The sequence below is a fragment of the Pseudonaja textilis genome, chromosome 1, assembly GCF_049901715.1.
Source record: "Pseudonaja textilis isolate UNSWEBS1 chromosome 1, rPseTex1.2, whole genome shotgun sequence".
Lineage (NCBI taxonomy): Eukaryota > Metazoa > Chordata > Lepidosauria > Squamata > Elapidae > Pseudonaja > Pseudonaja textilis.
This window is the reverse complement of record NC_141990.1, coordinates 74,643,936-74,658,271: the sequence shown is the minus strand read 5'-3', so window position 1 is coordinate 74,658,271 and position 14,336 is coordinate 74,643,936. Positions and strand designations below refer to the sequence as shown.

The 14,336-nt window shown below is 36.8% G+C and overlaps 2 protein-coding genes across 6 annotated transcripts in view; both read right to left on the bottom strand.

Annotated features, from left to right (window-relative positions):
• Positions 1-5,997, bottom strand: part of C1H6orf118 (chromosome 1 C6orf118 homolog) — a 29,965-nt gene extending 23,968 nt beyond the window's left edge. For both annotated transcript variants that reach the window (XM_026705283.2, XM_087938540.1), the window contains exons 1-2: positions 5,827-5,997; positions 542-1,227 (exon numbers count right to left, since the gene is read on the bottom strand). In XM_026705283.2, the coding sequence (XP_026561068.1) occupies positions 542-1,219 (678 nt within the window). In that variant the 5' untranslated portion in view covers positions 1,220-1,227; positions 5,827-5,997. The remainder of the gene's footprint in view (positions 1-541; positions 1,228-5,826) is intronic.
• A 2,318-nt stretch (positions 5,998-8,315) lies between these two features.
• Positions 8,316-14,336, bottom strand: part of PDE10A (phosphodiesterase 10A) — a 131,798-nt gene continuing 125,777 nt past the window's right edge. For all 4 annotated transcript variants that reach the window (XM_087938509.1, XM_087938523.1, XM_087938513.1 and 1 more), the window contains one exon: positions 8,316-13,702. In XM_087938509.1, coding sequence (XP_087794635.1) covers positions 13,594-13,702 — 109 coding nt within the window. In that variant the 3' untranslated portion in view covers positions 8,316-13,593. The remainder of the gene's footprint in view (positions 13,703-14,336) is intronic.

Here is a 14,336-nt window from a genome sequence, read left to right as displayed (position 1 = left end):
TTCTGGGAAGGATTCTACCTGAATTTGAAGTCACTTTCTAACTTTTCTTATCCTTCCTGGAAGGAAGCTCAGACCTGAAGGTTGCAAGACCCTTTGCCTACCTGCACATTATAAAATGTGGTAGACATGCGAGGCAAGTTTGACTTCTAAGATCTGGAACCTCCTGGCAACATACCCATCAAGTGCAATTAGGGCTTTCCTTAATTTGAGTGGGAGGATCATTTAAAGCCAGCAGGGATACGTGCTTGTTTTAATCCATTTTTAGTAATTAAATACACACATACACCCAAAGAAGGAACAATTTGCATCTATGTTTGAACAGACGTAATTTGTCTTTGAGTCCAATTCTAAAATCTTTAAAAGAAAACACTGAAGGGCAATAAGAATGATTTTGAGCCATCATCACTACTTACTGATGCTGAAAATTACAGTTCATGCACCTGGACTGAACCCAGCATAGAAATAAAACCACTGGCATAAAGTGTGGTTTATCTGTGACTTTTCACATGTCAATGCACAAATATTGGACCCACTGACTTACCTGAGCCAACTTTTTTTCATGGCGCTCTGTTGACTTGCTCCCAATGAAATCATTCTCCAGCAAATCCTGCTTCGCAATGAACTCCTTCTGAACTTGCATGAACTTGTTATATTGGTCCTTTTTAGTCACACCAGCCAGATAGGAAGGTAAGAACCGGTATTCATCTTCAAACTCCTTTGTGACGCAAAGCCTACTGTTCTTGAGCCGTCTGAATTTCAACAATTTCATTTCTGGAATATCCAGCTCTTCTCGTATCAGCTGCTTTTGAAATGTGCTGGCTTCATCTTCGGGTTTCTCAGGAGCCTCCTTCTTTTGTAGTTTGAAAGCAGCAGTATTGAGTGACACGCTTACTGGTGCTCTAAACCTGGCCGGGTGGACTGGGGACCGATAACCCAATGGGGAAGCAGATTTGGCACGGATGGGCACTGGAGGAACTGCTTTGCTGCTGCTAAATTTTTCCAACATTTCTTGGGATCCTCCAAGGGCATCCTTTTTGGCAGACAATAAGGTGGCTTTTTTGGCACTCTTCCAATAGTTGTATTTTGCAGGTTTAGTGGGCTTGAAGAGCTTATTATGGTTTAGGTGGCCTGATACATAGAGCCGAATCTCAGATTTGTGAGCGTTTTCCATATTATCTAAAAGCTCTGACAGATGGTATTTTTGCTTCCTTTCTGCCATGTTAGCCTCTGTACAAACAAAGAAAATAATCAGCCAGCCACAAAAGGAAAAAATGCATTTCAACATCTTTCATTTACACTTAGTCTGTTTGACTGAAATGGGCATCACAATCTTTACCTTGATGCATATATTTTACCTATCAAGGCTAACTATTGGATAACTATCTATTTGTCTCTGTAGATCAATCTGTACATAGGGATAAATAGATTCTTCCCTCGGCAACAAAATGATAAACTTTTATTTCCCAAGCTTTATTTAATTTCCAACAGAGGGCTTTGTCAAACTTACTAATTCATTTTACATCATAGTGCAATGGAGGAGAGAAAGCTAAATGCAAAAAGTGAGGCAGATGTTATGAACACACACAATATGTGCCAAAATGTACTTGCATAGGCTCTGGCAACAGTTTTCAGTACATTTTGGCTGAAGCAACGTTGCACATTTTTCTTCCATTGTTACCATTTGTGTAACTATGTTTGATGATTGTATTTGTAGAATTGTATAAGCACTTAGCATTCTAGTCCCGCCTTAGATAAGAAGTCAGTTGGGTGAGTTGGGCCAATCACTCTCTTTCAGTCCTTGAAAAGGAGGAAAGGCACTTCTGAAATCTTGCCAAGAAAATTGTAGGGACTTGACCAGAAGGCCACCAGGAATCAACCGTGACTCAAAAAAAAAAAAAAAAAACCATTAACCAAAACTATTGAGCTAGGTATTTTAGAGGATGTACAGATCTATATTCCCAAATGCATCTTTAAAAATGGAGCAAGATTATTTTTCACTCCAAAAAGATCACTTGAAGAACAAAAAGCAGATGGATGTAAATCCATCAGATTTACAGAGCCAATTTAAAACAATTTAACCTGCAATTTTTACAACTAATTTTTCTTGGAGAGGAGCTTTGGATAAAATAAAATAAAGTATTAAACTACTATAATGTTCAATTTACTATACCATCTTTTCTGTCTATTTACTATATTCTGCAATAGCAGAGTGAGAAAAGTCACCACTGATTATTAACATAGGTTAACTAGTCTCTTCCTAGTCTATTAAAAGGGCTATAAATGTGAAGAAGTTCTCAACAACTGATAATCACATTCTTTATCTCCATAATAGTTTGATACAAAAGAAATGCAGCTGTTAGGAAGCATAATATTTTATTTTCATTTTGCACCCCTCAGGGCAGAGAAAGGAAACAATTTTAAGGCTGTAGAATACATTTGGCCTCAGAGTTTGGTGGGAGGGATCAAAGTGACAAAGAGATTTCATCAGAGGGTATGTAGCTGAACTTTTCAGAACCTTTTTAATTGGGATGGGTAATTTCCACTGAAAGTTTATTTGTACTGGGGATTCTTCTAAAAAGGTGTGTAGATCCATCCCAAAATATCTCCCCCCACTCCCACCCCACTCTCTCATCCCATTTTCCCATACTCTCACTGGGCATGTGTGATTTCACAAGTCTTAACTTTCTTGTCCTGCCATCATGCAGTCATGTAGAAAGATAAAAAGTTATTTCACTTCAAGGACAGAGCTACACTGACTTCTGGAAGAGCTGTCCTCAAGGTTTCAAACATTTTTAAACACTGCATTTGAAAAACAAATATTTTTACTACTGAATTTGAGAGGACGACTCTTGGAGGCAAAATAGGGGATAAAAATTCTTCATCTTAAGAAGAATAGTAGTATCAATAGACTGGTAGGAATACCACATTATGTAGTGGTAAAGAATCAAGTGTAGTTGAAAATCAGTTTAGAGTTATCCTATGGTAAGATCGGTGGCCATTAACTTTTACAAATAATAAATAATGATAAAATTATATATGGATTCAAATGTCCATTTGAGGAGATATAATTATGTCCTTAGAAAACATTCTCCTTTCATGGCAGGCATTTTAAGCTCCCTTCTTACAAAAAAATAACATGAATTTAATTTTTCAAAACTAACAACCCACTGTTACTACCAACACCACTATTCTATTGCACAAGCCTTCTGTAAGCTATTTTAATTAATTATAATTATATTCTCATTTTGCAAAAGATAATGCAGTCTTTCCTTGAAATGTATGGGAGAGCCCCTAGCCATGCCATATACAGGCCCCCAGCAAATTGGAAAATACATGTTCTGTATCTTCATTAAACATGATGATTTGACTAATACTTTCAGAACGAATACATTCCTTCCTACTCAGTTTAGCACCTCTTCTCCTCTGACGTTGATTTGTACAGTTAGGTCCTCCATGATCCAAAAAAGACCTTTCAGATCTTAGCTGTAAATAGACTTAAGTCTTTCCTATCACTTATTTTTCGAAATAAAGTTTATCATTGTTGGGTTCTTGGAATTCTCTGAGCTTGCATCTCTACATATCTTCACTTTTGAAATCCTAGATCAGGGGTGTCAAACTTGATTTAATTGAGGACTGCATCAGGGTTGTGTTTAACCTCAGGGGGCCAGGATGGGCATGTCCAGCTCGACATCACTTGTGTCAGACACCTGTGCTGGCCAGGGCACGCTGCCAGTAAAAACGGGCTCCCGAGCTCTGTTTTTGGCTGCGATGGCCTCCTGTAACACTCTGCCAGCAAAAAAAGAGCTGTTTCCTTCATTGTTTCCAGGACAGCCCTTCAGGCCAGATCTAAGCACCCGGCAGGTCGGAACCAGCCCACAGGCCTTGAGTTTGACACCACTATCCTAGATGAATATGCCATCAGACTTTCGAGAGTATAAGGGTTTGGGTTTTTTTTCCAAACAGAGACTCTTCAAGATTTCCTGGGATAATAGAATTTTTGAGTAATTTTGAAGAATAAGCACAAGAGCTCCTTTGAAGCCTGTGGTCAGAACTTCAAGTCCCTTTATCATCTACAAACATATCTGGAAATTAAGAAAAAAATATTGTGCAGAGACTTGCCTATAGACTTTGCTTAAATCTGCAGGCATAGGTGGTGTATAGTCATAAGCATTTATATCACTTTCTTGATAATAAGTAACTAAATGAACCACCAGAAATGCTTTTTTTGACGTAAATGTTGATGTGGACTTCTGAGTGCCACATACCACCTATATTCCAAAAGTGAACAAGATCAGGATTTAAATTAATTTGAGTTCAGTTAATATGATAATCTGATTATTCTGTACTTTACTTTTCTGTTCTGTCAAATTAAATTACTGTTCACAGCAATTTCTGAAGGCTCTCTGGGATTCATACTCAAGACTTTGGAGTAGGTAATGCATGTGATTCTGAAATCACAGATCATATAGTTTTATGGTAAGTCCTTCTAAGAGTCTACTATTTTGCTTGCTGCAGTTCTCTAGGCAACCAAATTTAAAAACACTCACTTGGGAGTAACCAGAATTCTTTAGTTGCTGCTAAGTCAGCCTGTAGGTTATAAAGCAGAATTGACTTCACTGAATGAGGAGGTCAGCTAAGATTTGAAACATCCAGACACTTTGACAAGCAGCAGCCATCTGAAAATGTCCCTTCTGGTTTTAATATTTATGTCATATTCAAATTATCTCCCATCATCCTTGACTATTGACCACGCTGGTTGAAGCTGAAGGGATTTGGATGCAAGGGTTATGTGGAATGCTATAGGGTTCCTAGTTCTATTTCAATCAACTTGTCAACAGTTTCTGCAATGCTTCTAGGCACGTCACTTCATAAAAAGTGTGTGTGTGTGTGTGTGTGGAAAGAGAGAGAGAGAGAGAGAGAATATAATCAACGTTCAACAACTAAATGACAATTTACAGTGTTGAGAGGTGAGGGTCACTTTGTTTGTATGAGTGTGCAGAAAAAGGTTAAAAATAAGTTACATGCCTCATCAAGATTTGACACAATAAAACAGTATGATTTAAAAGAGTCATTTCCAGAATCTAGGAAACCTTGCTCCTGGAGTTTCTATTAATGCAAGCAGTTAGAGACAGAACAGCATCAGCAATTATAAATATTATGTCTGCTTTGAAAACATTAAATACTTTGTAAGCATTTACCTCACCTCCAAATGAGCAAGCTGAAACAGCTTTGGAACAATCTGAGGCAGAATTTATCTTCTGAATTCCTGTGTTGGGACATGTTTGACGTACTGCATAACTATACGTACTGCTATGACAGTCTCAAGGAATTTTTTTGTTTGGGTTATTGCTTTTGCCATTATAAGTAGCAGAAATCATCATTGCTCTAGGCAGCTAATTAAAATCTCAAAAATAAAGCAAAGCAATGTGAAGACAGGTGGGGCTACCATATCATGAATGGGAACTGTAGAGCTTTAACACAACCCTGGTAACAATTATTTCTTTATTAACATTTAGAAAATGGTAAATATGAAAACACATGAATATATTATTTAATTCCTCTGCTTTATATAAATTTCATGGATGCAGCAAAAAATGAATTTGGTTTTCATCCATTACAATTCACTTCAAATTAACAAATTATATTCTTTCTAACAGTTTCAGTTTCAAGGAAACAGTAAAATCACAGTTCTGTTTTGTAGCTTCAGCTTTCATGCATTGATCCTACAGGTCCTGAAAAATAATTATCCATTCCCTCCCCTCAAGATAATCTACAAAAACTACATAAATTAATGCTGAGATTCATTTAAACTGAGCCCCAACTTACATTTCACAAGCTCCATAAAGTCTCTGGCATATCTGCTGTTAGCTTGGTGTGTAGGCAAGGAAACCAGTCAAACATTCCAAGTTCTGATCTGTGGCTGTTAAGCAACAGCACAGGACAGGACATCTGATTAAAAAGTAAAGCTTTCCTAAATATCATGTTTCTGCATGGTAACATTTCTTCACAGAGACATTGCATTTGGAAAATGAAACTTATTTTCTTGCCGGATCATTTGACTGAAACAAATTAAATCACTCAACATGTGATGATGTGTGCATCAGGCAAAATGGATGACATAAGGAACCAGCCATAGAAATGGTTTAAAAAGCAACGATAAAATTGAAGGCTGTAGAAACCCCAAAGTTATCTACTACATCACTTGGTTAGCAAAAAGTAACCAACAAAAGCATCTGTGAGACATCAGAAATACTTGTTGCTATTATCGATCCAGAGTACAATTTTCTATTTTGGTAAAAATGGATGAATATGAGTTCTCCTATGACAGTACTTGATCCCAGGAAAATATAACAAAATATAAAATTTATGTAGGCATACTCACCACATAATTACTTCACACATATTATCATAAATGGGGAGAATTATATTGTATACACATTTTAGTACCCTTTCCCAAGCTGTATAGGGTGTAATTTCAACTTCCAGAATTACCCAACCAACAAGTGTGCACTCAGTTTAAGGAAATCTGCACTTGGATATGAAAACCTCACAAATGTGCATTTTACTGTGTGTTTTATATGTTCTGTGAAAGTGTATCTGGTAGAAAGTTTATAACACTTGTATGCACACATCTCCAAATGTTTATACAGTTTGCCAGGTTACTATAGGGTTATTTTCGTGTGACATTTTGAAAATCTTGGTTGGTGATAACTCCTTGACTGTTCTTGTAAGCTAAGCAGAGTCAGTCTGGGTAAGTATTTACATGGAGGACTATCTGGGCATTAAAAATACTAGGATTTTTAGGAATCCAAAACAAAGCATTAGCAAGCCCTTTCTGTACTTCTTAAGATAAAACTTCATGGTTTCAGTGAATGAGTAACATTTGGAAGCAATTGGTTAAAGGTTTAATATAATGAGGCCAACCAGGGGAGAGGATGTCAAACCATTGTCTGATATCCCATGTTATTTCCACAAATGAAGGCAAAGATATGTGTCCAAGGATAATGTTGTAGGATTCAAACTGGGTTGGCCATTTTGTCTCTCGAGCTTTCAGACCTGGCAAGGTGAGAGAAAAGTTCCCTGAAGATGGGCTCCAGCACGAGTCCAAAAGCTCGAAAAACAAAAACTCTGGTCCTGGTGACTGACCCAGATTGGCTCCTACATGTTATTTCCCTTTGTCAGAACAGGAAGCCATTCCATTGATGACTATAGGATGCAGGTTCCCAGAAATCTCCAGGAAAGCTACAGCAGAGGCCTAACTGAAGATAGGAAGCTAGTGGCAGGGAGAGATAGAGATAGAGTGACTAATGATTGAAAGACACAAAACAGAAACAAGTTAAAAGAAGATCTTTAAATAACCAAACCATTAGCAGAATCTACTCCAGGGAAACTCTGTTGGAACAGCTGAGATGGGAAAGGTAGCTGATCAAACTATCTAGTATTTGGTGTGTTTTGTTTACTACTTTTATTTTTCCTTTCCTCCTGCCCTAAACTCATAAGTTGTAATAGAGAAAGACAAGCTTGGTAGTGTTGTGGCCTGTTGGCCATCGTCCCCTCCAGCAGCCAAATCAGATGAGGAGGCAGACTGGGAGTCGGGGCCAGTATCAAGGCAACCTAAGAGCTCCGAGGGAGAAGAGGGAATGGAGCTGTCAGAAATAGAGACAGAGGTGAAGCCTGGGCTGTCCCCAGATGGAAAATAAACAGCCCCCATGTCCGGAAGTGGCTGATGTGGAAGAAGAGGAACAGCTGGGCCCCATGCCTGATGTACAGATGCACAGAAGGCAAATGGGAATCTATGGGCCGCTCCTCAGGGCGGAAAAGCCACTGCTGCTAGCTAAGCCCCACCCTAGCTCTGGGGATAAAAGACAGGGGGCAGAGACAATTAGGTGTGGCAGACCACTATTCGTCTCCCTGTCAATCAGCCACTGAAAGTCCGAATTTCTGAATACTGTTAGTAACTGTATCTGGAACCTGCAGTGCTGAGTGTGTGTGTGTGTGCTCCTAATAAAGGGAACATTTAGTTAAAAACATGCTGGTCACGTTTGAGAGCTGTGTCAGAACAGGCAGCCACAATATTAGCTAACTCTGACCTTACTCAAATAAAACTCATATGCTTTTCCTATTGGCCACATTTATCTGCTTCCCAAAACTGTTCTTTTTTTTTTTGCCCTGTATGTAGATCAACATACATGTATATGTGAACATATTTGAGTGTCCAAAATGTTCTCCCTTGCCCTCCCTGCAGAGGCCCATGCTTGCATTAAGCACCAGAAATAATAAATAACAATAAGAAAAATTATGAAAAGGTTTTTTTTTTAAAAAAAATCTGTATTCCATAATATTCACAACATTTCTGTTTTATCTATATTTATATATAGATAAGTATTGAATTAAAATTATGAACAGCTCTAAATATTTTATATATGATACATATATTTATAATTACATATCCACAGAAGATACCTTGCTGCACTACAGCCAGCTGTTAAAGCAGAAATAAATTTCATGATTGGCTCCCCAGATATGCATATATTCTGACCATTGGGTTTTTTTTTTCTTTTTTTGCAAATGTATTTACAGTTTACTTGGATCATAATAAATGGTTGTATGCTCTATTATATAAACATAATAAAGATTTGGGTTTGTTTAAAATACAAAGACTGCAAATGAATACATGAAAAAATACATACCAGGTACATTATTTATAATTTATAAATGCAAAATTAAGACCTCTTAAAATTATTGCACTTGAGTATTTCTTTTTACATATTTCTCAGCAATCATTCATATGTGTGTGTGTGTGTGTGTGTGTGTGTATTTTCTTACACATACAACAACATACACACATACCACTCTTCCACAACTCCTTGATTGTAGTGGATATTGTTGCCTTGAAGTTGTATGTTCCCTGTATAACTTGGATATACATGGATCAAATTTACCACAAACTAATTATAAATGCTTTGAGTACATGCATTGAGTATACCCTCATGTTCTAATTGAGCACAGTTTTTGGTCAGCAAGCGTAACATTTAGAATAAAATTATTATGATGTGTTTTTCTTAAATTGGATTATCAAATTATAATGCAAAATTCTAAATAACAGTTAAAGGAATTTCTGTTCTCTGAACAAATGCAGTCATCTTGTATATGTGGCACAATGTGAGAATTACATCATAATTTCAAATTTCTGCAGGATGATGGGAACTTCATGATTTTTTGCAGGCCTGCTGCATTTTTTCAAAAGAAAATGTCATACCTATTATTTATAGTTTTAGTGCTGGCTGAACAAACAACTCTTACATGCTAATACTAACCAGAAAATAAAAATGTTTCTGGTTATCTATGTAGAATCATTGTTCCCCTGAGCTCCATACCGCATGCCGTGTGCCAACTGATTTGTATATTTTATGTCCCTTATTTAAAAATTATGTAGTGTACTCTTCTAGCAGTTCTACAGAGTACAAACTAGACAATAATTACAGTGGAATATTGCTGCCCACTTAAAAGTTTTTAACATACCAGTGCAATTTCTACCAAGCAAAATATTTGACCATATTATGTATATTATGTTTTATAAAGGTACCACAGTCATTTCTGTGATCTGCTTTAAGTTGCTTTACCCCTGATAAGGTAAATTCTAATATGTGCAGCAGTGAAATAGATGCCCAATATGGACATGTTGTTTAGAACTTTATTACATTTTACTCAGCTTCTGGAAATCCACTTACAATGAACTTTTACATGATTGCACTGATCATGGTGTTCATTTCTTACAATGACCAAACAGTGGGAAAGTGTGTAGGTTAGACACTTTCTCCCAAACTGTGTAAAGTATCTTAAGGACATATAATTCATGACTAGTTTCTTAGAAAACATTTCTCATTTTGTAAAAGAAATATAAAAATAGGTCAACAGTTTTTCCTCTATATTCTTACTGAAAGTATCAAATTATAAGGAGATCTGATCTAGAGAATAGAACAGGTGGGAGAGAGAAGTTTGTTTACCAAGAAAATTGTGGTGGTATTTTTAAAAAGATTAAGATTTTCTTTTCTCACATCTGTTACAGCTTGGTGCAAGATTCTAAAGCAGACAATAATTTATTTTTGTTGTTGTTCAACACCAACATTAATACTTGTAACTTGTATGATTGTTTATATTACCTCTACAAATCATAATCAGCATACAGAACCTGAAAATAATTTAGGTAATTTAATAAATAAAGATGCAGAAGTATCCTAAGTTGCAGTTTGAACTAAGAAAATAACTTGGGACAACAAACTTATTTTCATATAACAAAGTCCCAATTAAAAAGTTATACCTACTGGTATACTTCACTAGATATGCAATACATTCATAAACGTATTCCTGGCAGTATTGTATCTTTGACATACTTTCATATTTCAGTTCTGATGAAACAGACTTCGGGCTGGAACAATAAACAAATATTAAAGATAACTGAAGCTAAAATCCTATGACCCTAGGAACTGACCCTGGAATGACAGCATTAATGGTTAAGTGTAGAAAATATCCAAAGGGGGTTAACAGATGCTGAAGAGAATCAATATAGTAAATTAAAGTTAGTTCACATTCTGAAAAACAAATATTTGTAAAAGACCTCTGCTGATTGCTTGATGGCAATCTGATGTCTGGCCAGCCTTTTTTCATAATCGTTACAATGTAGTCACGTGTGCAATGACTGGGAATAGGGACTATACATGCTCCATAACCTATAGGATATGTAGAGGGCGATAGGCTGAATCAACCAGACCAATCTACCATATGACAAGCCAACATTCCCAAGTCAGCTATGTCAAACATTTCCCTTAGTGCTTTTCTAACACTCTACTAGCTAGTTCTTATGATGTGCTATCCAACAAACACACATATTGTGTATGTGCATTATGTATTCATACACACCGTTATTCAGATAAACCAAATGCATTAATATTTGGTGTATGCTTTTGTTAATACTTCCTTGGTTGTGTCACACAGTAATATCTGGATAATGATGAAAGTGAGCAAGCTTAATACCATGAAGCTTAGGCAAGAGAAAGCTTTTTTCCCCCAGGAACTTACATCTTTCAAAATACCTGTTGGGGCACAAAACTAAAATCTACAAATTAGTCATATGCTAAAAGCCCTAGTGTTTTTGTGCAATTATATTTCTAACCAGATTGTGCACATTTATAAATAACAATATTCCAATAGTGGAAATAACTACCACCACCACTACCCATGCTACTAATTTCTTACTCTCATTATTAATCATCATGAGCAACGTTAGCCAGGGCAGCAGGGAGCTATTGTTCAACAAGATCTGGAAGGGTATAGGTTTCCCCATCTCTATTGTATGTGCTCAGTTGTAACCCAGATTCTTTGGATCCTCACCAATAAAATAATTAATTACAATGACATTGAACTGGCACAGAATAACTTGTATAATATTGTTCATAATTAATCAGCTAAAATACAATTATATTCCAGAGAGGTAGCCATGGTAAAATTATGCATGAAAAGCAGAAAAGGAACAAACAGGTATTTTCCATTTTAGGATCCATACTTCAGTTTATAAAATCAACTATTTGCTTTCCAATACTTTCTTCCGTTTGACTCGTTTAGCATTTGATAGTTATGTTTGGACCATGGTCACATGATGCATGAAAGCTTATGGATCCCACACATGTCTGCATTTTGAGCATAATGTTGGAATGGGGCATACAATGGTGATGTGTAAGTAAGATTTTGCCAAGAAGGCCTATATGATAGACCCATTTAAATGCTATATCAAGTATATGAATAAAGCCTACTCCAGCAGGAAGACTCTCCTACCAAGATAGAGAGAAACAAAGAGGCAGAGAAAGAGAGGGAGATTTCCATTCAAGTCAATAGAGGTGTTCACACTGAGGTCAGTGGTGCTAGGATTAAACCTCATGGCTTATTGATACATTGTCTAAAACTAGATTAAGGTTAACATATTTGCAAATATAGTTCTGCAAAGAGGTATAGACATTAGGACTGTACATGGTTCAAAGCTAATTTGGAAGAAGCTCTTTCGGGCCTCCTAGGAGCACAGCTTTTCTCTCCTATCCATTAAAATAACTTAACTTTTTTGAGGATGCCTGGGAGAAAAAAGACATTGCCCCTTTAAGAAACCCATTTCTTCAACTTAATGCAGCCACAACTTGTTTCAAGCTCACAAGGAAGGCTGATTCTAGTTTCAGAGGTGCTGTTGCTCATCTAAGGATTATAACATTTCTTTCTCTCTACTTCACATTTTCAAAGTGTGTACAGCCCAACATATATGCAGATATGTCACATAATGAAATTATGTGCAAAATTGTGACCAATATCAATACAGACTTCATTCACAGTATGTAAGAGCAATGGTTTAACGTATCAGCTTTCTTGTTCCACAGGCAACAGGTTACAAGACTAGACAATTTGTTTTAAAGGTTTTTGGGTAAATTGAGATTCAAAGTGAAAGGTAGAACAGAGCCTACCTGGTGATAATGAGCAACACAGAAGCTACTAAGGACGCTGTGGCACAGTGGTTAGAGTGCAGTACTGCAAGCTACTCCTACTGCAATTTGGCAGATTGAATCCCACCAGGCTCAAGGTTGACTCAGCCTTCCATCCTTCCGAGGTGGGTAAATGAGGACCCAAATTGTTGGGGGCAATATGTGACTCTGTAAACCGCTTTGAGAGGACTATAAAGCGGTATATAAGTCTAAGTGCTATTGCTACTATGACTTCTGGAGATTATGACTATGTCCGAAAGGTCCTATTTTTTGTGAACTAGCTGGGAATTGGAGGCATCCATCTTTAATATTTGTTTAAACAATGACTAGCTTTTCCTGACAGACTTCCACTACCACATTTGAAATTCAACCTATTACTGTTACTAGGATTGAAAAGATGGGTCTTCGGGTACCTAATGTGATACTTACAACAAGAGGTAAATATTCTGTTTCCAGGGTAGAAATAGACATTTTCCCTAAGTTACAAAATCACTAAAGAAACACTGATATATTTTTCCCAATGTCTAATGGGTGCAATAAAGTAGTTGCTTCATGATGCTAATCAAATAATTTTTGGAGACTAAGATGTGGAAATTAAACCTCCCATTTGCAGCAAGATAAATTCAAGTACTGTAAACTCAGTTTCTGCCCCAGAGATTTTCTTCTGGAGTTCAAAGATCAAACAAGAACATTTACCATATCAGTGTGGAAATGTCCTATTACATCTAGACTTCCCCAGGTGAACCTGCTTATTTAAGCCAATCACAGTATTGTGTAATAGTATGTAAAAGTACCAGTGAAACCTCCTTACCACAAAGACACAATTTAAAACCAAGCCTAGGTTAGCCTTCCCAGTCCAATCATTTTGAAATTAAGGCCTCACCAAAATAGCCTATTAAAAAGCCAGTCTTTTATATTTACAAGCCGACTTTTGCTTGAATAGTTGAATCTTGTGTTCACATTGTATCACCGAGGAAAAGAAATTTCCACTCAGCCTTCCCAAAGTTTGTATGTGCAGAGTTTATCCTTTTAAAAGGCTAAAAATTGTAGAATAAAAAGCCTTAAATGTGGATCAGTCAACAATCTTCACAGGGAAGGAGTCAGAATTACTGGATTGGGAGGGTATCCATCCATAAGCTTCTTCCCCTCGTATCACCTTTTCCCATTGTTTGAGATTTTCCCTGGAGAGAGAGGAAAAATTACTCACTTTTCAGATGTTTTATTGATGTATCAGTATACAGAAAACAGTTGTAAAAGGGGATGTCATGATTTCATCTGATACAAGCTCCTCTTTCACAGAGGCAGTTTGTGACCATTGAGCTCTCATATCTGGGCTTTCAATTTGAGGAGTATGACAACTGTATTGTTAATTACTGAATGTTTAATATGAAGTTGAAAAAGTGTGCCTTTATTCCCCTGGCTATAGTAATCTCATTACCATGGCCACAAAATGTCATCAGCATTGCTTTATAATTACTAATCTACTAATGTTGCATACATTCAAAGTTTCTTTGCCTAGTATTTCCCTTTCATCTTGTCTGCAACCTCTAAACAAAACTATGATGGTAGATTAATGCATTCACTGCTGTTTTTTATTTAGAAATTTAAAACAACAAGAAGAGCAATCAGAATTCCCAAAACATAGTGATTATTGGTGATTGATTGTTTGCTTGCAGACATTTTGTTACAGAATAACAGAGTTAGAAGGGACCTTGGAAGTCCTGTAGTTCAACACCCTGGTCAAGCAGGAAAGGCTACCCCATTTCAGACAAATGGTTGTCCAATCTCTCCTTTAAAACTTCCAGCGTTGGAGCA